At 39.8% G+C, this 22,411-nt stretch overlaps 1 protein-coding gene across 3 annotated transcripts in view; it reads left to right on the top strand.

Moving 5' to 3' along the window:
• Positions 1-22,411, top strand: part of HERC6 (HECT and RLD domain containing E3 ubiquitin protein ligase family member 6) — a 54,611-nt gene that overhangs the window by 14,286 nt on the left and 17,914 nt on the right. The window contains exons 9-15 of one of the 3 annotated variants that reach the window (XM_027970882.2): positions 6,044-6,165; positions 6,901-6,960; positions 9,657-9,750; positions 14,146-14,335; positions 18,236-18,396; positions 21,336-21,449; positions 21,775-21,882. In XM_027970882.2, the coding sequence (XP_027826683.1) occupies positions 6,044-6,165; positions 6,901-6,960; positions 9,657-9,750; positions 14,146-14,335; positions 18,236-18,396; positions 21,336-21,449; positions 21,775-21,882 (849 nt within the window). Of the gene's footprint in view, positions 1-6,040; positions 6,166-6,900; positions 6,961-9,656; positions 9,751-14,145; positions 14,336-18,235; positions 18,397-21,335; positions 21,450-21,774; positions 21,883-22,411 lie in introns of all 3 variants that reach the window. The other 2 variants (XM_012180480.3, XM_042251257.1) reach the window with 2 other exon arrangements.

Raw genomic sequence — 22,411 nt, 5'->3', positions numbered from 1 at the left:
CAGTTGCTCAGTCGTGTCCAACACTTTGTGACCCCATGGACTGCAGCACACCAGGCTTCCCTGTCCATCACCAACTCCCAGAGCTTACTCAAACTCATGTCCATTGTGTCAGTGATGCCATCCAACCGTCTCATCCTCTGTCGTGCCCTTCTCCCACCTTCAATTTTTCCCAGCATAAAGGTCTTTTCAAATGAGTCAGTTCTTCGCATCAGGTAGCCAAAGTATTGGAGCTTCAGCTTCAACATCAGTCCTTCCAATGAATATTCAGGACTAATTTCCTTTAGGATGGACTGGTTGGATCTCCTTGCAGTACAAGGGACTCTCAAGAGACTTCTCCAACACCACAATTCAAAAGCATCAATTCTTCAGTGCTCAGCTTTCTTTATAGTCCAATTCTAACATCCATACATGACTACTGGAAAAACCATAGCTTTGACTACATGGACTTTTGTTGGCAAAGTAATATCTCTGCTTTTTAATATGCTATCTAGGTTGCTCATAGCTTTTCTTCCAAGGAGCAAGGGTCTTTTAATTTTACGGCTGCAATCACCATCTGCAGTGATTTTGGAGCCCAAAAAAGTAGAGTCTGTCACTGTTTCCATTGTTTCCCCATTTGTTTGCCATGAAGTGATGGGACCAGATGCCATGATCTCAGTTTTCTGAATGTTGAGTTTTAAGCCAACTTTTTCACTCTCCTCTTTCACTTTCATCAATAGACTCTTTAGTTCTTCTTTGTTGTCTGCCATAAGGGTGCTGTCATCTGCATATCTGAGGGTATTGTTATTTCTTCTGGCAATCTTGAGTCTAGCTTGTGCTTCCTCCAGCCTGGCATTTCGCATGATGTACTCTGCATATAAGTTAAATAAACAGAATGACAATATACAGCCTTAATGTACTCCTTTCCCAATTTGGAACCAATCTGTTGTTCCATGTCCAGTTCTAACTGTTACTTCTTGACCTGCATACAGCTTTCTCAGGAGGCAGATAACGTGGTCTGGTATTCCCATCTCTTTAAGAATGTTCCACAGTTTGTTGTGATCCACACAGTCAAAGGCTTGGGAGTAGTTAATAAAGCAGAACTACATGTTTTTGTGGAACTCTCGTTGGATCTTGTTTGATGATCCAGCAGATGTCGGCAATTTGATATATGGTTCCTCTGCCTTTTCTGAATCCAGCTTGAACATCTGGAAGTTCATGGCTCATGTACTGTTAAAGCCTGACTTGGAGACTTTTGAGCATTACTTCGCTAGCACGTGAGATGAGTGGAATTGTGCGGTAGTTTGAACATTCTTTGGCATTGCCTTTCTTTGGGATTGTAATGAAAACTGACCTTTTCTAGTCCTGTGGCCACTGCTGAGTTTTCCAAATTTGCTGGCATATTGAGTGCAGCACTCTCACAACATCGTCTTTTAGGATTTGAAATAACTCAACTGGAATTCCATCACTTCCATTAGCTTTGTTTGTAGTGATGCTTCCTAAGGCCCACTTGACTTCACATTACAGGATGTCTGGCTCTAGGTGAGTGATCACACCATCATGGTTATCTGGGTCATGAAGATCTTTTTTGTACAGTTCTTCTGTGTATTCTTGCCACCTCTTCTTAATATTTTCTACTTCTGTTAGGTCCATACCATTTCTGTCCTTTATTGAACCCATCTTTGCATGAAATGTTCCCTTGGTATCTCTAATTTTCTTAAAGGGATCTCTAGTCTTTCCCATTCTATTGTTTTCCTCGATTTCTTTGCATTGATCACTTAGGAAGGCTTTCTTATCTCTCCTTGCTATTCTTTGGAACTCTGTATTCAGATGGGTATATCTTTCCTTTTCTTCTTTGCCTTTAGCTTCTGTTATTTTCTCAGCTATTTGTAAGGCCTCCTCAGACAACCATTTTGCCTTTTTGCATTTCTTTTTCTTGAGGATGGTCTTGATCACTACCTCCTATACAATGTCATGAACCTCTGTCCATAGTTCTTCAGGCACTCTATCAGTTCAAATCCCTTGAATCTATTTGTCGCTTCCACTGTATAATCATAAGAGTTTGATTTAGGTCATAACTGAATGGTCTAGTGGTTTTCCGTACTTTCTTCAATTTCATCTGAATTTGGCAGTAAGAAGTTCATGATCTGAGCCACAGTCAGTTTCCGGTCTTGTTTTTGCTGAGTATACAGAGCTTCTCCATCGTTGGCTGCAAAGAATATAATCAATCTGATTTCTGTATTGACCATCTGGTGATGTCCATGTGTAACGTCTTCTCTTATGTTGTTGGAAGAGAATGTTTGCTATGACCAGTGTGTTCTCTTGGCAAAACTCTGTTAGCCTTGATCTGCTTCGTTTTTTACTCTAAGGCCAAATTTGCCTGTTATTCCAGGTATCTCTTGACTTCCTACTGTTGCATTCCAGTCCCCTGTAATGAAAAGGATATCTTTTTGGGTGTTAGTGATATACAATCCTTATCTAAAACTTGGAGAAGCAGAGGATGATCACTACAGGTTTAGGAATAAAAAGAATGTGTGTAATCGTGTCTCAGAGTGAGAAAGTGAGCATTGTGGGAGATTACTAGCCAGTATAGAGTGTCCATTTGAAATCTGTGGTTGTAGGCTTATGGTGAAGTCAGTCAGCACTGTTTATTTTTTTCCACTGATGTTAAGCTGCTTGGATTCCTTTGGAGTAATTCAGAGTTGAGATTAACTACAGGTGGACTTTTCCTAGGTGACTCAAGACAGAAGACTTAAAGGTATTTGTAAAGGACTGATTATAGTGCTGACCATAGCATCTAAGCTGGGTAAGACATGAGGAGGGTGATGGATAATGAACAAACAATAGAGTTGACAGATTGGAGTGCCCAATGGCCTCAAAAAATGTTGGAGTGTGTTCCACTGTTAAAATAAGTGTCTTAGTCTGTTCTGGCTGCTATTAACAAAACACTGTAAATTGAGTGGCTTGTAAGCAAAAATTTATTTCTCACAGTTTTGGAGGCTGGAAAGCCCCAAGATTAAGATAATGGTACGTTTGGGAATTCCCTAGCAGTGCAGTGGCTAGGACTTCATTCTTTTCTCGCCATGGCTCAGGTTTGATCCCCAGTCAGGGAACTAAGATTCCATAAGCCATGCAGTATGACTTTAAAAAGATGACAGCATATTTGATGTCTGGCGAGAGCCTGCCTCCAGTTTATACATGACCTTCTTCTCCGTGTATCCTCACAAGGCAAAAGGGACAAGGGCAAAATAGCTCTCTGGAGTCTTTATAAGGACACTAGTCCCATTCTTGAGGGCTTCCCCGTCATGACCCAGTCACCTCCCAAATGCCCTACCTCCTAATACCATCACATTGGGGGTTAGGATTCCAATATATGAACTTAGGGGGGAAACGCTCAGTTTGTAATGTTCTGCCACTGCCCCCAGTCAATTCATGTCCTTTCTACATGCAGAATACGTTCATTTCAACCCAACAGCCCTGAAGTCTTAACTCATTTCCGTATGAAAGAATGTTAGACTGGAGTACCACTGTGAAGTCAGTGAAGTAGGAGGGTGGTGTATGATGATCAGAGAGGAGTATGTTTCCCATAGATACTTAGAAGGTAGAACAATTAATGATATTATAAAGAACAGAATATCACCTGTATCTGGGGCAATCCACTAGGAGTGATTTTGCACCCCCGGAAACATTTGGAAATGTCTATCGTCAGTTTAGGTTGTCCTAACTGAGGGAGGGCCATGTGTGTTGGGGTGGCTGCTGCTAATGTCTAATGCGTAGAGGCCAGGGATGCTGCTAGACATCCTACAGTGCACAAGACAGCTGCCACAAAAAGGGTTATCTGATGCAAAATGTCGACTGTGTCAGTTTAGAAACCCTGATCCAGGGCCTGGGTAGCTAAGATGGAGCAGAGGAAACGAGTGCAGATAAGATCAAGAGTTGAGAGGTCATGGAGGGAAATAAATTATGTTCATTAATTCTGAAGTGCCAAGAATGACGGAAAGAATGGTGACAGGCATGGTTGTGCGGAGGAAGACAGTCAACAAGATGCTAAAGTTTTCAATTACTGAAGGGTAGTGCCTAGGACTTTGGCAGGTGATTATCATAGAAGAAAGAGAGGCAGGTGATATAGTCTAATGTCACGTACTTACGAAGAGCCGAGATTTTGAAGAAGAAAGCAGAAGAAATGGTCTGTGAGTGCCAATATGGAGCGCCTCATTGTCCCGAGGTTCCTGGGATGTTGGAGGAAAAAAACTTCCTTATGACTGAACTCCAGGGGACACTCAGGACTCAGATCAAGAAAGTGAAGGGAATTGTGGTTATACATCTTTCTCAAGAGGTCTTTAGTTCTTAGTTAGTTCAGTCGCTCAGTCGTGTCTGACTCAAGAGGTCTTTAGTTAAGCATTAAACAGAAGTGATGCAAAATTCTGATTTATTATAAATTTAGCAAAAGCAGAGTTATAATATGGAGTCATAGCACTGATGTCCTTCAAATAATATATTAAAGACAGATTTTTTTTCCCCCCGATTTCTCTGACACCTCTGACTGAACCATTTGTCTTCAGATATTGTAGAGAACCACGGTTCTCAAAGTATAGCTCCCAAATTGGCAGCATCAGCATCAGCATCCCCTAGGAATTTGCTCTATATAAATTCTTGAGCTCCACTCCTGACCATTGAATCAGAAACTGTGGGGATGGGCCCTGCTTTAACAAGATCACCAGATGATTCTGTTATAAGTTTGAAAGCCCCTGATACAAAAGCAAAACTCTCTGGATGATTAAAGGGCTGAAAGAAGCTAGTCTTTATTCAGTACTTCCTATAATTGAAAGGCTTTGTATACCCAATGTATTTTAGTCTTAACGGGAGCCCAGAGAGGTGGTTATTGTTAACTCATTTTTTAACTGTGGTAAAACATACATAACATAAAATCTGCTATTTTAACCATTTAAAAATGTACAATTCAGTGGTATTAATTGTACTCACAATGTTACAGTCATCACCATTGTTTTGCTCAGTCGCTTAGTCATGTCTGTGACTGTTTGTGACCCCATGGACTCTAACCCACCAGGTTCCCCTGTCCATGGAATTGTCTAGGCAAGAATATTGGAGCAGGTTTCCATTTCCTATTCCAGGGAATCTTCCTGACCCAGGGATTGAACCCGTGTCTCCTGTATCTCCTGCATTGGCAGGCAGATTCTTTACCACTGTGCCACCTGTGAAGCCCAACCATGGCCACTAACCATCTCTAAAACTCTTCATCACCCCAGGCAGAAATTCTTTATTCCTCCTCAAGCAGAAATTCTTAACCATTAATTAATAACTCTGAGTTCTCCCCTACCCCTGACCCCAAGTACAGTCTAATATCCTTTCTATCAATTAGCCTGTTTCGTGTAAGTGGAATCTTGGTTTTGTATTGGGCTTATTTCATGCAGCATAATGTTTTCAAAGTTCATCCATGTTGCAGTATGTGTCAGAACGCCCTTCCTTTTGTGGCTAAGTCATATTCCGTGTGGGCTTCCCAGGCGACACTAGTGGTAAAGAATCTGCTTGCCAGTGCAGGAGATGTAAGGGATACCAGTTCAGTCCTCGAGTTGGGAAGATTCCCTGGAGGAGAAAAATGGCAACCCACTCCAGTATTCTGGCATGGAGAATTCCATGGACAGAGGAGCCCGGTGGGCTGTAGTCTACAGGCTTAAAAGAGTTGGACATGACTAACCAACTAAGCACACAATATTCCATATCCATCCATTGATGCTGCAGCTGGACATGGGTTGTTTCCATCTTTTTGGCTATTGTAAATAATGCTGCAATGAATATTGTCATACACATATCTGTTTGAGTGTCTGTTTTCAATTCTTTTGTGTTGTTTCATTTTTTTAAACGATAAAGCAGGCTCAAACCAATCAAAGTGGCCCAGGCTGGGAAATGGAACAGCCAGCCAGTCTGATGCCAAGGCTCCTCCCACCAAATCCCACTGCCTGAGCAGGTTCTATGTGTCTCCCACCTGTGTCTTGCTACTTGGTGTGTGTGTATTTTCCTGATCGTTCTTTTTTTTTCTTCCTAGAAGGATACTAGTTCCACCGGTGTTTCCAGGAAAACCCTGCCAGAAATAAGCCGAATTAACCAGTCTCTGACAGAAAAATGGATGGCAGTGGCAAGAGGAAGCATAGAAGATGAAGTGACTAAGAGGTGGCTCTATCTGATAAAGTAGAAACCACTTTTACTTGGTTCTGAAGCCTTGGTTCATTTTATCCTAAACATAAGAGAGAGGGTTTGGCTTTGTCATTAAATTATTTGCATTTTAATCTTGATTTAAACCATCTGTAGTTTGAAGTATTCATTGACATATTCACTGATTCTTCATTTAACAGGGCTATATTGAAGATGTACACTATGCCAGGTACTTTGATAGGTGAGGGAAATTCAGGAGTGAATCAAAAATGCTTTCTGTCTGTCCCACAAAGCCATCCCCAAGACTGACTCTTTATAGCTTCATAGTTTATTCTCTGGAGAAGGCAATGGCACCCCACTCCAGTATTCTTGCCTGGAGACCCAGGGACAGGGGAGCCTGGTGGCCTGCCGTCTATGGGGTCGCACAGTCAGACACAACTGAAGCGACTTAGCAGCAGCAGCAGCAGCAGCAGCAGCAGCAGCAGCAGCAGCAGCAGCAGCAGCAGTTTATTCTCTGCAGCTCCACAAATTTCTGTTTTCAAAAGGGTAGATTTTATTTAAATCTAGATGACTTGATCAAATCAGCTATGAAGGATTTTTATGAGACAAAGTATAGCAAGAATTTGGAAAATTCTCAACAGAGCAGTTATTATCGTTATTAATGATTCCACATCACCAGTTATATACTGAGTAAGATAAAAGGAATGTGCTAGTAGTATGTTGTGACTTAACCTTATTTTATTATTTTTGCAGTGAAATTAGAGTGATATTTTCATCTCCTGCTTGTCTGACTGCAAGTTTTTTAAAGAAGAGGTAATATTTATATTACCTTTATTTAAAGAGACTTACCTTTATTTAAAACACTGGAGAATATTTTAAATGAAATATTTAGACTCAGTCATTTTAATTTGTGAATTTTGTTATCTATGAACCAAAAATCCAACATAGAAAACTCCGTGGATTGTTACAGAATTCTTCTGTTTTATAAAGGAATTTCCCATTGGACTACTACAAATTGTAATCTCTAATTTACATTGTTCCTCTGCCCTGCCCTCCTGTGTTATCTGATTGGCAAGAATGGTGTTTTTTTCAGGAGTGATCAATTCATTCTAACTTCGCTTTTGCACTTAGAGGCCTGGGCTGTACTTTGAAGGTCTTATGAGCCCAGTAAGGAAACCAGATCCTATTTATTTTATCTTTAACTATTAACAGTCTTACTACCACAGAGGAGAGTCCAAGTTCTCTGCTACTTGGTTTGACACTTGATCTGAGTAGTTTAAACATTTCCTCTGTCAAATGCTGAACACTTGGTCAACTGTTCCTTCCCCTCCCTGTTTGATCTCCAATAATATACCTGGGAATGACTGAAAGATAAAGTGAGGCAGATTAAAAATTGTAAGAGTTTATTAGAGTGAACATCGATTTGAATCACACAGCACCAGTTTGGAATTGCTTGAGAGCTCCAGAGGCAAGAGCTCAGGGAAAGACATAGAGAAGGCGCAGAAAGAAAGGAAGCATTTGATTATCTATAGCTTAAAGTCTAGTTGGCTTTTTTTGTTTGTTTTTTGATTGGTTGTCCTTAGGCTTTGATTTCATAACTTTGAGGAATTTACAGGCTTAGATTTTGGTTTGCTTTTATAGGCCACTGTGGCCTGAGATCCACTGCAGTGTGATGGCCTCCTTGTATAATTAATTTAGCAATAACAAGGGAGTGGGGTGGGTAGCAGCATAAAGGCGCCCCTAGGCTGCCCTCAGGCTTACCTGGTGGCTCAGACAGTAAAAAGTCTGCCTGTAATGCGGGAGACCAGGGTTCGATCCCTGGATTGGGAAGATCCCCTAGAGAAGGAAATGGCAACCCACTCCAGTATTCTTACCTGGAAAATTCCATGGATGGAGGAGCCTGGAGGGCTGTAATCCATGGGGTCGCAGAGCTGGACATGACTGAGCAACTAACATTAGGCTGCCCTCTGTCTTCTCTGGAGGCTGATGCCTACAGGTCAGCTTGCAGCTGGTGGAAACTCCTGCCAGTCCTCCTTTGCTAGGTCATGTCCTGTCCCTCCCTCCCTTGTTGACTTGGCCTCAGGTTGGCTCACAGGTTCAGAAGATACCTGTACACAACCGCCACTAGGCGGTACTCTGTATTCACTTACTCCCTATTGCAGGTATTTCTCAGCTTTGGTTCTCAGCTGCATTCTCAGCCACTCCTCAGTGAGACCGGAGGAACTGCTGGATCCAGAGGCTTCACCTGGGAACCAGAGACGCCCAGGGAAGCTAAATGTCATGGCTTCCTTCACCCCCTCTTCTAACCTCCACAGGTCATGAGGCAGTTATCATTTGAGAGTCCCACAAGGCATCCCTGTTTGTCTCCACTTATTTAGCCAAAGGCAGGAGATGAGAAATTAAGACGTTGCTTCTCTCTGCTCCCTTTCTCTCCCATTTGCCTTCCTCTTCTTTCCGTCCTTCCAGGCAGCAAAGGAGGGGATTCTACCATGCAATTCATTCTCTTTCTTCTCCACTGTAACCTTAAGCTAGTTCTCACTACGTAGAGGATAATCTTTTCTACACTAAGAATATTAGCTTTCTAAAATTTCCATGCTCCCTTCCCGAAGTGAGAAATCTCAAGGTTTGATCTTAAGATGCCAAAGGTTGCAAAGGAAGATGTATTTTAAAGGGAAATTTACAGTACTTTGTTTTAGTACTTGCATGAATGCTAAAGCCCTAGTATTACAATTGATTGGTTAATCCAATAAACAGGAAATATTTTTGAATAATACATTATAAAGACAAATTGTTATATAGAATGCAGGCTCCTCAAATATTATCAACACAACCCAGGGAAATGCCACGCTTAGACAAAGCCTTGGTAGTATTTCTGAGGGGCATGGCCAGGTTTGGATTTTTAAAAATCCAATTTTTAGCAATTTGGAATAAGGCAGGTCTTTTCAATGTGTGAGGGGAGGCTTGGGGATTTGATTAGGATTGAGGAAAGGTACCATAATCCAGGACAGATGGAAACATCAAGGCAAGGATTTTGAGACAAGAGGTGCAAAGAATTTTAGAGCATAAACTGTTGATTGTGTTCCATAGAGGAGTTAATGGGTCTTTTCAGGAAGTTCCTCAAGTGAACAGTCAAGCCATTGGCTTGGGCAGGAGTGTCTTGGAATAGTAAAGTCATGCTAATGAAACAGTGGAATCCCAGAGTAATGTAAATATAGATGGCAAAATAGGTGGGATTAGGGAGTTTCAATTCCCAGTGTGCAGGCTGAGTGTAAGGGTAAATGATTTCAGTTCTCAGACACAGCATGTAAACTTTTGCTATTAACTGTCCAAACTTGAGATAATAAATTGTTACCTGTTTTCTTTTAGGAAAACATAAACTTAAAAAAAAAAAACAAACTTTTGGTGCAAAGTAAATCGATGATTTCAAAAGAATGCAAACATAATGATATATGAAGTTAGAAATATTCTTTTAATCTGTTTATTTATTTTTGCATTTCCTGCATCCAAAGAGAACCTGGAGAAATGGTTTCCATTGATGTGGACTTAGAAATGGCAAGAGATACCTTCAAGAAGTTAACAGAAAAAGAATGGATTTCTTCGATGGTAATAACCAATATTCACTTTAGAAATAGAGCAATAGAATTTCTTTACAGGAACAGTTAATTCTCTTTGGAGTTGAGTGAGATAGAAGTGTGATAGAGGAGGGGCTAGTGTTTATTATGCAGTTACTATATTGTGTGTGTGTGTTAGTTGCTCAGTTGTATCCGACTCTTTGAGACCCCATGGACCGTAGCCCACCAGGCTCCTCTGTCCATGGAATTCTCCAGGCACGAAAACTGGAATGTGTTGCCATTTCCTTCTCCAGGGGACCTTTGCAATCCAGGGATCAAACCCAGGTCTTCCACATGGCTGGCAGATGCTTTCCAATCCGAGCCACAAGGAGAAATACTCCTGATTTAGGTGCTGGCATTTTATTTTCCAGGGCTTCCCAGGTGGCACTAGTGGTAAAGAATCCACCTGGCAATGCAGGAGACACAAGAGATGCAGGTTCAATCCCTAGGGAAATCAGGGAGATCCCCTGGAGGAGGAAATGGCAACCCACTCCAGTCTTCAGTTCAGTCACTCAGTCATGCCTGACTCTTTGCAACCCCATGGACTTCAGCCTCCCTATCCATCATACTCCTGGAGCTTACTCAAACTCATGTCCATTGAGTTGGTGATGCCATCTAACTATCTCATCCTCTGTCGTCCCCTTCTCCTCCTATTTTCAATCTTTCCCAGCATCAGGGTCTTTTCCAATGAGTCAGTTCTTCGCCTCAGGTGGCCACAGTATTGGAACTTCAGCTTCAGCATCAGTCCTTCCAATGAATATTCAGGACTGATCTCTTTTAGGATGGACTGGTTGGATCTCCTTGTAGTCTAAGGGACTCTCAAGAGTCTTTTCCAACACCACAGTTCAAAAGCATCAATTCTTTGGCACTTAGCTTTGTTTATAGTCCAACTCTCACACCCATACATGGCTACTGGAAAAACCATAGCTTTGACTAGATGCACTTTTGTTACTGAATGCTTAAATGTACAGTAGATATAGTATTTTTGTTTTCAATATGAGAAAAACAAGGTTTAAGAAGTATAACTTATGAAAAGAGCATTATGGAATTCATATGTTTGGGGACCTACCAGTTAACAATAGATGGATTAGAACAGCTAGGAATAAGGGTTTATACACCAATTTTAGCAAAAGGGGAGAAGGGGCTTCTGTGAGAAAACAAATGAACTTTTCAGGGAAACAGAAGGGCTTTTAGGGGGATACATGGAAGATAGGATAGTTTGCAATAATGTTTGTTTATGCAATGTCTCATCCAAGCGCAAGTGCAAGGTCTTGTCCCTGGCAGTGTAGCTCACTTGTCTGCCCAGTTAGGGGGAGATTTATGGCTGCTTCATTCTTGAAGCTTCTGCCTTTAGTCAGATGAGGAAAGCTCTGAAAACTTCCTTTCATTCATTCTTCTATTAGCTGTGTCTCTGACGTCTTCAGTTTAAAATCATCTTTATACTGTTGTGGGTCCATACATTTTGAAGGGAAAGGGGGAGAGAGTTTCTTAATATGCAGTAGAAACTATTTTAATTTTCAAAGTGAAAAAGTAAGAATAGTAAATGTGATCAAGTATATTTTTAACGAAAATATTTAGGTGATGTGGGAGATTACTTGGTGTGCTCTTCCCAATATAAGTGCTAAGATACATTAGTTTTGCAGAACACTCTATGAAGAGGGGCTCTTAGTGAAGCAACTTTGGGAACACTGCATATTATTATGGTGTCACGACGCACACAAGTAAATCAAAGACTCTGTGATGTTATACGCCAAAAGAAATCTAGCTTTTTTGACCCTATGTTGATGTTATTTGACTTTGTACACCTTTCTCATGTATACAAAACAAATTACAAGAACACTAATGTAATAATAACAATAATATACAGTACTTCACAGTTTATTGTATCATGTATCTTCTTACTTAATCCTTATGTAGAGGCAGACATTCGTAGTTAAAGAGTATCTAAGATCTGTTAGAATAAATAAACTATTGGTTCAGAGACTGGCTCTTGTGATCAGAGGACCAGGAAAGACTGAAGAAAGAGGCAGCCACTCCAGATTGGAAGGTGGCAGGTTTAATAAGCCAGGGAACTTACAAGGTTTGTCTTGGGTGACACCAAGATGAGTAGGTCTCTATACCCAACCCCTGGAATCTTCAAGTTCCTACAGAGGCATTAACGGCTGGGTTCGGTCACATATACCATCCAGATGGTCTCAGAATACCTTATTCTCTGAAGGCAGGGTCCTTGGAACACACCCACTCTGGGAACAGTGGGCAGAGCATGTATTCGAAACATGTGGGAGTGAGTGAGGAGGCTTTGATTGCCCAGGTCCAGTTTAAGGGGCAACATCGTCTTGATTACCTCTTCCAAACATAAGGTCCTCCAAACAACTTCAAAATCTCAATGGCTTATTCACACAGTAACGATTTTTTTCTCACACCAAAGTCCAAAGAGGGTTGAGGTAGGAGGCACTTGTAGGGAAGGAAAAAAATATTATTTTTTCTCTCCTTATCTTTGTTTCATTGGCTGGTGGTGGTGAAGTCACTCAGTCGTGTCCGACTCTTTGTGGCCCCGTGGACTGTAACCTACTAGGCTTCTCGGTCCATGGGATTCTCCAGGCAAGAATACTGGAGTGGGTGGCCATTTCCTTCTCCAGGGTATCTTCCGGACCCAGGGATCGAACCTGGGTCTCCTGCATTGCAGGCAGACGCTTTAACCTCTGAGCCACCAGGGAAGCCCTCATTGGCTGGGACCTTGCAAATTACACTTAGAAAAGACAGACGAACAAGAGAAAAGCAAGTTTATTAACATGTGCATCCTGCATATACATGGAAATACTCAGTGATGAGTAACTTTTAGGAGTGGTTAGAATTGGGGCTTCTATAGCAACCCTGATAGCTCAGTTGGTAAAGAATTTGCCAGCAATGAGGAGACCCTGGTTCGATTCCTGGGTTGGGAAGATTCACTGGAGAAGGGAAAGGCTACCCACTCCAGTATTCTGGGGCTTGCCTTGTGGCTCAGCTGGTAAACAATCCACCTGCAATGTGGGAGATCTGGGTTCTATCCCTGGAGAAGGGAAAGGCTATTCACGCTAGTATTCTTGCCTGGAGAATCCCATGGACTCTACAGTCCATGGTGTCACAAAGAGTCACACAGGGCTTCCCTGGTGGCTCAGAGGTTAAAGCGTCTGCCTGCAGTGTGGGAAACCTGGGTTCGATCCCTGGGTCAGGAAGATCCCCTGGGGAAGGAAATGGCAACCCACTCCAGTATTCTTGCCTGGAGAATCCCATGGACGGAGGAGCTTGGTGGGCTACAGTCCACGGGGTCACAAAGAGTCGGACCGACTGAGTGACTTAACTTTCACTTTCGCTTCACAATAGCAATTTAGCAAATGAAGAACAATAATTTTGTAGAGAAGTGAAAAGACAAAGGAAAAGGACTTTGAGCTTCTTGGGTGGCAAATAGTGGGAAAGCAGATATATGAAGAAAGTAATGGTGGATAAGGACTAGGTAGAAAGGTTTGCTGTGTGGCATCTTCATCAGGGCCAGCTCTGCTAGTGAGACTGTTATGCCCTTCCTGATACAGGAAGTTGTGGACAGGAGGACACCTTGATGAGGGGAATTTATGTTCTGTTTTCAGGAAGATGGGGCAGGCCAGAGAGCTCATTCTGTGTCTACTTTTTCTCACTTGCCTTCAGCTTAAAATAATCGTCATGTCAGAGTGGCATATTTGGGCGTGGCAGATTCTGTTACCCTACCGCCCTCTGCCCAGGCTCATTCAGGGGTGACTCAGGTTCCTTCTCCGTGGCATTCTAGGCCCCAGGGCCATAAAATTCTCCGGTAGATCTTTCATGTTGACTGGCAGATGAGGAAAAAGGGTGTGAAAGGTCATAGAGAGGTTCTAGGGGTCAAGCTGGAAGTACCATATATCACCTTCCCTCACATTCCATTAGCTGGAACCCGATCACATGGCTCCACCTAACTGCAGGGAGGCCGGGCAATGCCATCTTCCTGTGAGCCCTGAAGGAAGATGAAACAGGATTGGTGAGGTGAACATGTGCCATTTCCTCTGCTACTGTGTATCTTAGGTCAGATAGATTTAGGTATGGATCCCTTCTAATTGAGCAATCTTCACTGTTTGTTCAGTAGGTCCAGGCATGTGATTTCACTCTTATTCCTTTAATTGACTCCAATATAAAATAGGGAAGATGGTTCTCACATACTACTTTAGGGGTATTTGGGATATCAAGGAGTGATGGAGTTTGAATAGTAGGCTTTAGGAAAACTAAATTACTATTCCATTAGGAACATAGTAGATATGAAACCTCTCTTCTTATATCTTGTTTCTTGTGATACTGTATCTAATATGTCCTGGGCCTTTCCCTGATTGTTTTTCAACCACAGATAACCGCATGTCTCAGGGATAATCTGCTTGGGGCTCTTCCATGTCGTTCTCCACACCAAGAAGCTTTATCAGTCTTCCTTCTGCTCCCAGAGTGTCCTGTCATGCTTGATTCCAGGAACTGGATGACTCTGGTGGTTCCATTTGCAGAGGCTGTTCATAAAATGACCGATCAATCTTCGAAAGTCCTGAGTAAGCTTGATTACTTTTATGTCACTTTATTCATATTCTGAATAGAATACTGTCTGAAATAGAATTTATAACAAATTTTAGATAGATTTGAAAATACTGTACAAATGTTTGAGTATGTGATATGTATATTATTGAAAAGATTAACCTAAAGCTATTTTCAAATTCAAGTTTGTGTGCCCGATACACACTGAGGCCAAACAAACAGAAGCATTGGAGTTTGGGGCAGAGATAGGTCTATTTCAAGTGCCAAGCAAGGAGAATGGGCAGTTGTGCCCCAAAGACCTAAACCCCCTGATGGGTTTCAGGAGAGAGTTTTTAAAGAAAAATTTTCAGGGAGGGCTGCTGAGTGTGTGACTTTCTTCTGATTGGTTGGTGGTGAGGTAACAGGGTGGTGCTCCAGAAATCTCAGTCTTCAGCCTTCTGGTTGTAAACAGTCTGGGGTTCAAGTGCTTGTGCTCAGCCTGAAGTTACCATCCTCCAGCTGAGTGAGAGTCTTAGTTCCTGCAGAACTCAGAGATATATATGTCAAACTGTCTTACATATCCTTTGAGGAGGAACCAGGACCCTGCCCCATCCCTCCACTATTGTTTCTTGACTGCTTTCCCTTCGTTTCTGCATTCCCTCACTTTCCCAATGAGTAACAGTTTAAATCTGCCCTTTGAAACTCAGGGAAGGTCTAGGAGGCTGAATCCTTTTCCCTGCAAACAAGAAGCAGGGAAGACACAGGAAGGAGACACAAGAAGGCGCTTGTATTAAGGAGGGTCCCACAGGATCCTGCTTGAATTCGAAACTATTATAATGGGCTTCACTGGTGGCTCAGTGAATCCTCCTGCAATACAGGAGACACAGGAGATGAAGGAAACACGAGACTTGGGTTCAGATCCTGAGCCGAGAAGGTCCCCTGGAGAAGGAAATGGCAACCTACTGCAGTACTCTTGCCTGGAAAGTCCCACGGACAGAGGAGCCTGGTGGGCTACAGTCCACGGGGTCTCAAAGAGTCACACACGATTGAGTAGATAATCATTACTCTTATTATTACAAAACATGTGTAATTCCTAGACTTGGTCATGGACTTGACCTCAGAATTTCACAACCATAGAGAATCCAGTCAAGATAAAACCATACTTTAAAGTTTTTTGTTTATGGTGTTTTAAAACTTTAGGTATTTTGATCAGACATGAGGGGAACAATGTTTATCTTTGTGTTCTTGTTTTTTATTTTATTCAGTGCTTTGGGATGTCCTTTTATGACTTTGAGCTAACGTTCAAGGTCCAAAGCTTAAAAGATGCAAAGGTGATATATACAGTGAAATAGCCACCTAATTCCCCTCCCACAAAGCAGTTACAGAGTAGAGTTTCTTACATAATGTTTGAAAGATACTCTATAAAAACATATAGAAATGTATTTTTTTTTCAAATGGTAGCATACATTCTTCAGCAACTTGCTTTTTTCCACAAATCACTATATTGCGGAAATCATTATATTACCTGACTTATATGAATGCTTTATTCCAATTTAATGGCTGAATAGTATTCTATTCATGTACCTGAATAGTTGTTTCTGCATTTTTGCTCTTATAACAGTTCTAACATACATTTCTTTGTGTATGTATATAGACCCAATAATTTTGCTTTCTGGAAACTTCCCTGCTTATAATTATACATATTTAATATATATTATACAATAATATAATATAATTATATGAATATATTTATATAAATAGATATATTTATATTTATACAAGCAGGGAAATTTTCAGAAAGCAAAATTACTGGATCAGATTGTATGTGCATTTTAAATCTTGAGAGATTTTGCCAAATGACCCTCCACAGACGTCAAGGCCACCATATTGCCCAACTTAAGTGGTCACCATTCACATTATCACCCTTGGAATTGGGCAACATGGCAGCTCTGACAGAAGATGTACCATTTATTCTTCATCAATTAATATGAAAGCATCAGCCCACAGTGTAAACCAAACTTTGGTCTATACCACTCTGAAAAGAAGAATCTATTTCTTTTTCTTTTTTGGCCCTGCCACATGGCTTGCTTGCTTGCATGCCCCATGCAATGGGAGGGTGAAGTCCTAATTGCTGGACTTCCAGGGAATTTTTAAGAATATTTTAATTTAAATTGTCTCGTTATGAGTGAAGTTGTGCTGTTTTTCCTATATTCAGTTATATTTGTATATCATACTTTACAAACCATCAGTTCTCTCCTCTTACCTATTTTTCCATTTGTTGTTAGTATCTTTCTTTTCTATTTGAAGTTTTTTAAACTACTAAGACAGTTCTTTAAAAAAATTATTTGATTTATTTGTTTTTGGCTGCGCTGAGTCTTCGTTGCTGTGTGCAGGTTTTCTCTAGTTGAGGCAAGCGGGGGCTGCTCTTTGTTGCAATGCAAGGACTTCTCGTTGTGGTGGCTTCTTGTTGTGGAGTATGGGCTCTAGGCATGAGGGTTTCAGTAGCTGTGTCTCTCGGGCTCAGTCATTCCTTGGCATTTGGGATCTTCCCGGACCAAAGAGTGAATCCGTATCCCCTGCATTGGCAGGTGGATTCTTAACTACTGGGCCACCAGGCAAGTCCCAACAATTCTTTATCCATAAGATGAGTTGCAATTTTTTTTTCTTTAGGTTACTGAAATTTTTTTACTTTTTGGTATTTTTGCCATGCGTAATATTTTTAAACACTTTTATGCAGCCTACTGTATTAACATTTTCTTTTATGTTTTCTGATATTTTCTCAAAAAGTTTGCCTTATGATGAAATTTAAAGATTTCCCATGCTCCTATTAGAATATTTATTGCTTCATTCTTTTAATTAACTTTTATTGGAATATAGTTGATTTACAATGTTGTATTAGCTTCTGTTGTATAGCAAAGTGAATCAGTTATAATGTATAAAAATCCACTCTTTTTTAGATTCCTTTCCCATATAAGCCATTACTGAGTATTGAGTAGAGTTCCCTGTGCTATACAGTAGGTTCTTATCAGTTATCTATTTTATATATAGTAATGTGTTTATATCAATCCAATCTCCCAATATATCCATCCCCCCATTGTTTCATTTTTATGTTTAAGTCTTTGAACTATATGGAGTTTATCTTGATTACACTTCATTTTTGGGGGATCAGTTTCCAGTGGTCACACATTTATTAAGTGATCTGTTTCATTCCCTGATAATACACAATGCCTCTTTCATCATATACCAATATCTCATATATATTTGATTCCGTTTGTGAAGTCTGCTACATTGTCTTCCTTTCATGCATCTGGGTCACACTATTTTAATTACATTAACTTGAAAATACATTTTAACATCTGATTTGTTTGTTTTCTGAGAATTTTCTTTTAAAGGTACAGAAATTCAGTTTGTAACTCAGTGATACCAAAATATTGTTACTGAGCTAATTTAAAAATATATCCATCTATCGTAGGTGATAATAAAGTCTGAAAACCTACATAATTTTTTTTCAGATTAAAATTGTCCTTGATCACATTTCGTGTCTTGTGTGTATATGTGTGTGTGCATATGTATTCTGTGTTTTCACCTGTGTATATTTTCAGACCTTATAAATACCCTATGGAATTTTCATTTTGAAAATCATGAAATCAATCAAGTAATCAAGCATAAATATGAACTATCAACACGTTTTTTTTCAGAAACCTGAATTTGAGCTTTTAATTCCAAAGATACTTAATCAGGGAGCAAAAATTTTTTCCACATCTGTGAGTAATAAATATTGTCCAGGATGTTATCCTTCAAAAAGGTTATCCCATGATTTATGGGTTATGCCATCAGAACTGGAAAATATGATCTATTTCTTACATTAAAGAACTTAGAAAACTGAGAGAATTTTTTTGGAGGTGCATATTTATCATGGCTGATTTTATACGTCTCAGAGCAGTGTTGGACATCTTTGCAAGAATCTTCCCTCAACTCACTTGTCCAGATGCTGAAAACTGCCATCATCTCTCAAATGTTTTCCTGGAATAGTACTGTTCAGAGTATTCGTAACCGCAATGTTAAAACTCTTCTGGAAGTGATGAAAGACATATATAAGGTAAGGGTTCATCTAAAGGAATGTATATACCATTTTACTAAATCAAGTTCCCTTAGTTCTTAGCCAGTTGAAGTCTTATTTTATTTTCCACAGCAAGAATGAAAATATTTGATTCAGACCTTAAATATTTAGAATTTTGTTTGTTTTCTAACTGGATAGACTCTGGTGGAATATATTACATAGTATATATGATATGTATATAGTGTATATATAATATATTACAGGCACAAATACTCAGATATGACAATGATTCAGCATTTTCATTAGTGTATAGAACATAATCCAGAAGTAACCTAAGATTAGGCTACTAATAAACCTAATAATTATTGGAGGACAGGAAGGAACCAGAGCATTTTAAATAGAAGAGCAGAATTAAATTGGTATTGTTCAACTGAAAAATAATTAGCCAAAATAGATGTTTTTATAAATATTAATTGCTCAATCGGTAACCAAAACAAAAAGAAAGTGAAAGTGAAGTCACTCAGTCGTGTCTGAATCTTTGCGACCCCATGGGCTATAGCCTACCAGGTTCTTCTGTCCATGGGATTTTCCAAGCAAGAGTACTGTTTCACCACAAGATATCAGTCTCAATAGGAGAAAGTATTATGTGCAAAAGTTAGTGCTTTTCAGAAGTAATGATGCACTGATATTTCTAAAGTAGTATATTTCCTCCATCTTTATTAAGATATAACTGAAATAAAACATTGTGTAAGTTTAAGGTGTACGGAGTGTTAATTTGATTTGTTGTTGTTCAGTCCCTAAGTCTTATCTGACTCTTTGTGAGCTTATGGACTGCAGCACACCAGTCTTCCCTGTCCTTCACTATCTCCTGGAGTTTGCTCAACTTCATATCTGGTGAGTTGGTGATGCCATCCAACCATCTCATCCTCTGTTGCCCACTTCTCATTTTGCCTTCAATATTCACCAGCATCAGTGTCTTTTCACGTGAGTCGGTTCTTAGCATCCGTCCTTCCAGTGAATATTCAGGGTTGATTTCCTTTAGGATTGACTGGTTTGATCTTCTCACTGTTCAAGGGACTCTCAAGTGTCTTCTCCAGCACATTTTGAAAGCAGTAATTCTTTGGCACTCAGTCTCCTTTACGGTCCAACTCTCACATCTGTATATGATTACTGGAAAAACCATAGTTTTGACTATATGGACCCTTTGTCAGCAAAGTGGTATCTCTGTTTTTTAATATGCTCTCTATGTTTGTCATAACTTTCCTTCCAGTGAGCAGGAGTCTTTTAATTTCATGGCTACAGTCACTGTCCTCAGTGACTTTGGAGCCCAAAGAAATAAAATCTGCTACTACTTCCACTTTTTCCCTTTCTAGACACGTATATAGTTACTGTTATAGTTACTGTTTATTTACCACTTATAGTTACTGTTTATTTAGTGTGGTAAGAACACTTAAGATCTACTGTCTTAGCAACTTTCAACTATATAGTACAATATTGTTAACTATGATCGCCATGCTGTGCATTAGATCCGCAGAACTTATTTATCTTATAACTGGAAGTTTGTACCGTTTAACCAACATCTCTCTTTTTCTCCCACCCCAACTCTATAAACCACCACTCCACTCTGTTTCTGAGTTTAGCTTTTTTTAGATTTCACGTGTAAGTGATATCTTACTGTATTTGCCTTTCTCTGAAGTATTTCGCTTAGCATAATGTCCTCACCATCCATCCATGTTGTTGTAAATGGCAGGATTTCCTTGTTTCTCATGGCTGAATAAAATTCCATTGTGTATATATGTATGTATCAGTGTATATGCATACACATATATATACACCGTATCTTCTTTATCCATTCATCTGTCCATGGACGCTTAGGTTGTTTATTTACCTTGGCTATTCTAAATAATGCTAAAATGAACATGGGCCTGTAGATATCTCTTTGAGCAGGTGATTTCATTTCCTTTGGCTCTATACCCCAAAGTGGGATTGCTGGATCATGCGGTAGTTCTATTTTTAATTTTGTGAGGAAGCCTTCATACTGTTTTCCATAGTGCCCACACCAATTGACATTCCCACTAATGGTGCACAAAAGTTCCTCTTTCTCCAAATCCTCACCAACACTTCTCTCTTGTGTTTTTGATGATAGCCATTCTAATAGGCATAAGGTAATATTGCACTATGGTTTTGATTTGCATTTCCCTAATGATTAACGATGTTGAGTATATTTTCATGTACTTGTTGGCCATCTGTAAGTCTTCTCTGAAACAAGCCTGTTCAGTTCGTCTGCCAATTTTTAAAAATTAGATAGTTTGATTAGCACTGTGGATGGTGACTGTAGGCATGAAATTAAAAGACGCTTGTTCTTTGGAAGAAAAACTATGACACACCTAAGCAGCATATTAAAAAGCAGAGACATTACTTTGCTGACAAAGGTCCATACAGTCAAAGCTGTGGTTTTTCCAGTAGTCATGTACAGATGTGAGAGTTGGACCATAAAGAAGGCTGAGTGCCAAAGAAGTGATGCTTTCAAACTGTGGTGTTGGAGAAGACTCTTGAGAGTCCCTTGGACAGCAAAAAGATCAAACCAACAATCCTAAAGGAAATCAGTCCTGAATATTCACTGGAGGACTGATGCTAAAGCTGAAGCTCCAATACTTTGGCCACCTGATGCGAAGAGCTGACTCATTTGAAAAGACCCTGATGCTGGGAAAGATTGAAGGCAGGAGGATAAGGGGACAATAGAGGATGAGATGGTTGGATGGCATCACCGAATCAATGGACATGAGTTTGGGTAAACTCTGGGAGTTGGTGATGGGCAGGGAGGCCTGGCGTGCTGCAGTCCATGGGGTCGCAAAGAGTCGGAGCAACAGTCGCAAAGACAACTGAGCAACTAACTAAACTAAACAGAGGCATATATAAAAATAGATTAAGTTACTCATTGATAGAAAATAAATATCACAGGTTGTATTTTCTTTAAGGTAAACAAAACTAACTGTCGATTACCAGAAGATATGTTCCACATAAATGAATTGTCCTTTTGGTTGAACTTTTATGAAGATAGAAATAGAGTGATCTATAGGGAAAACAACCTGGTAAGAATATTTTACTTTCTGAATATTTTTTTGTACTTTAAAAGGGAAACACATTAATAGCTATGTAGCTTCTTTGTAAGTTAAGATCTGAAAATGTCCTCATTGTAATGCTGAATTTGCTAAAGTAGATGCTCTTGGATAACTTAAAACATCTTTCAGCCACAAAGCAAATGCATTTTCCTAGAAGTTTGTTTCTAGGTAATTTAGATTCTTAAAAATGAATTCTATAAAGTATGGAGGTAAATAATTTAAGGTAGTGAGGTAAAGGAATGAAGGTTTCCTTTTCTTTTGATTATCAAAATTCTTCTGTCTTTTTAATTTTTAGATACCTGCAGAAAACTTCAGTCTGATTATTTTCAGTGATTTTCCATTTGTCTTTAATTTGGTGTCCAAAATTAAATTATTGCAAGCTGATTCCCAAATAAGAATGTTGGTATGTATGTCTTATTTTTTATTATGTAAAATTTTCAAATATATACAAAGTAGAGATAATGGCATATTAAATCCCAGCACAAGTTTTCAGCAGTCATCAACATTTTGCCATACTTCATTTATCATTTTTTAAATTTTCAGTTGTTACTATTTTTGCTAAAGTTTCTTTTTTTTGCTGTGGCATGCAGCTTATAGGATCTTAGTTCCCTGACAGGGCTTGATCCCTCACCCTCATCAGTGAAAGCTCGAAGTCCTAGCCTCTGGCCACCAGGGAATTCCCATGTTTTTGTTAAGTATTGTAAAGCAAATTCCAGGCCCAATTTATTTTCACCTCTCCATATTTCAGTGCATTATTTATGGTGGTTTCACTTTTGTTCATTCTGAGATTCATCAGTGGGTTCAGATGGTGACCACATTCTTCCACTGTAACATTTCCCATCAACCTTTTTAAAAAAAATTAAATCATAGTTAATGTACAATGTATAAATTATAGACATACAATATAGTGACTCACAATTTTTAAAGGTTAT

This window comes from Ovis aries, chromosome 6, assembly GCF_016772045.2.
Source record: "Ovis aries strain OAR_USU_Benz2616 breed Rambouillet chromosome 6, ARS-UI_Ramb_v3.0, whole genome shotgun sequence".
Lineage (NCBI taxonomy): Eukaryota > Metazoa > Chordata > Mammalia > Artiodactyla > Bovidae > Ovis > Ovis aries.
Note: the sequence above shows the minus strand (reverse complement) of the source record. Positions and strands in the feature narration are given on the sequence as shown.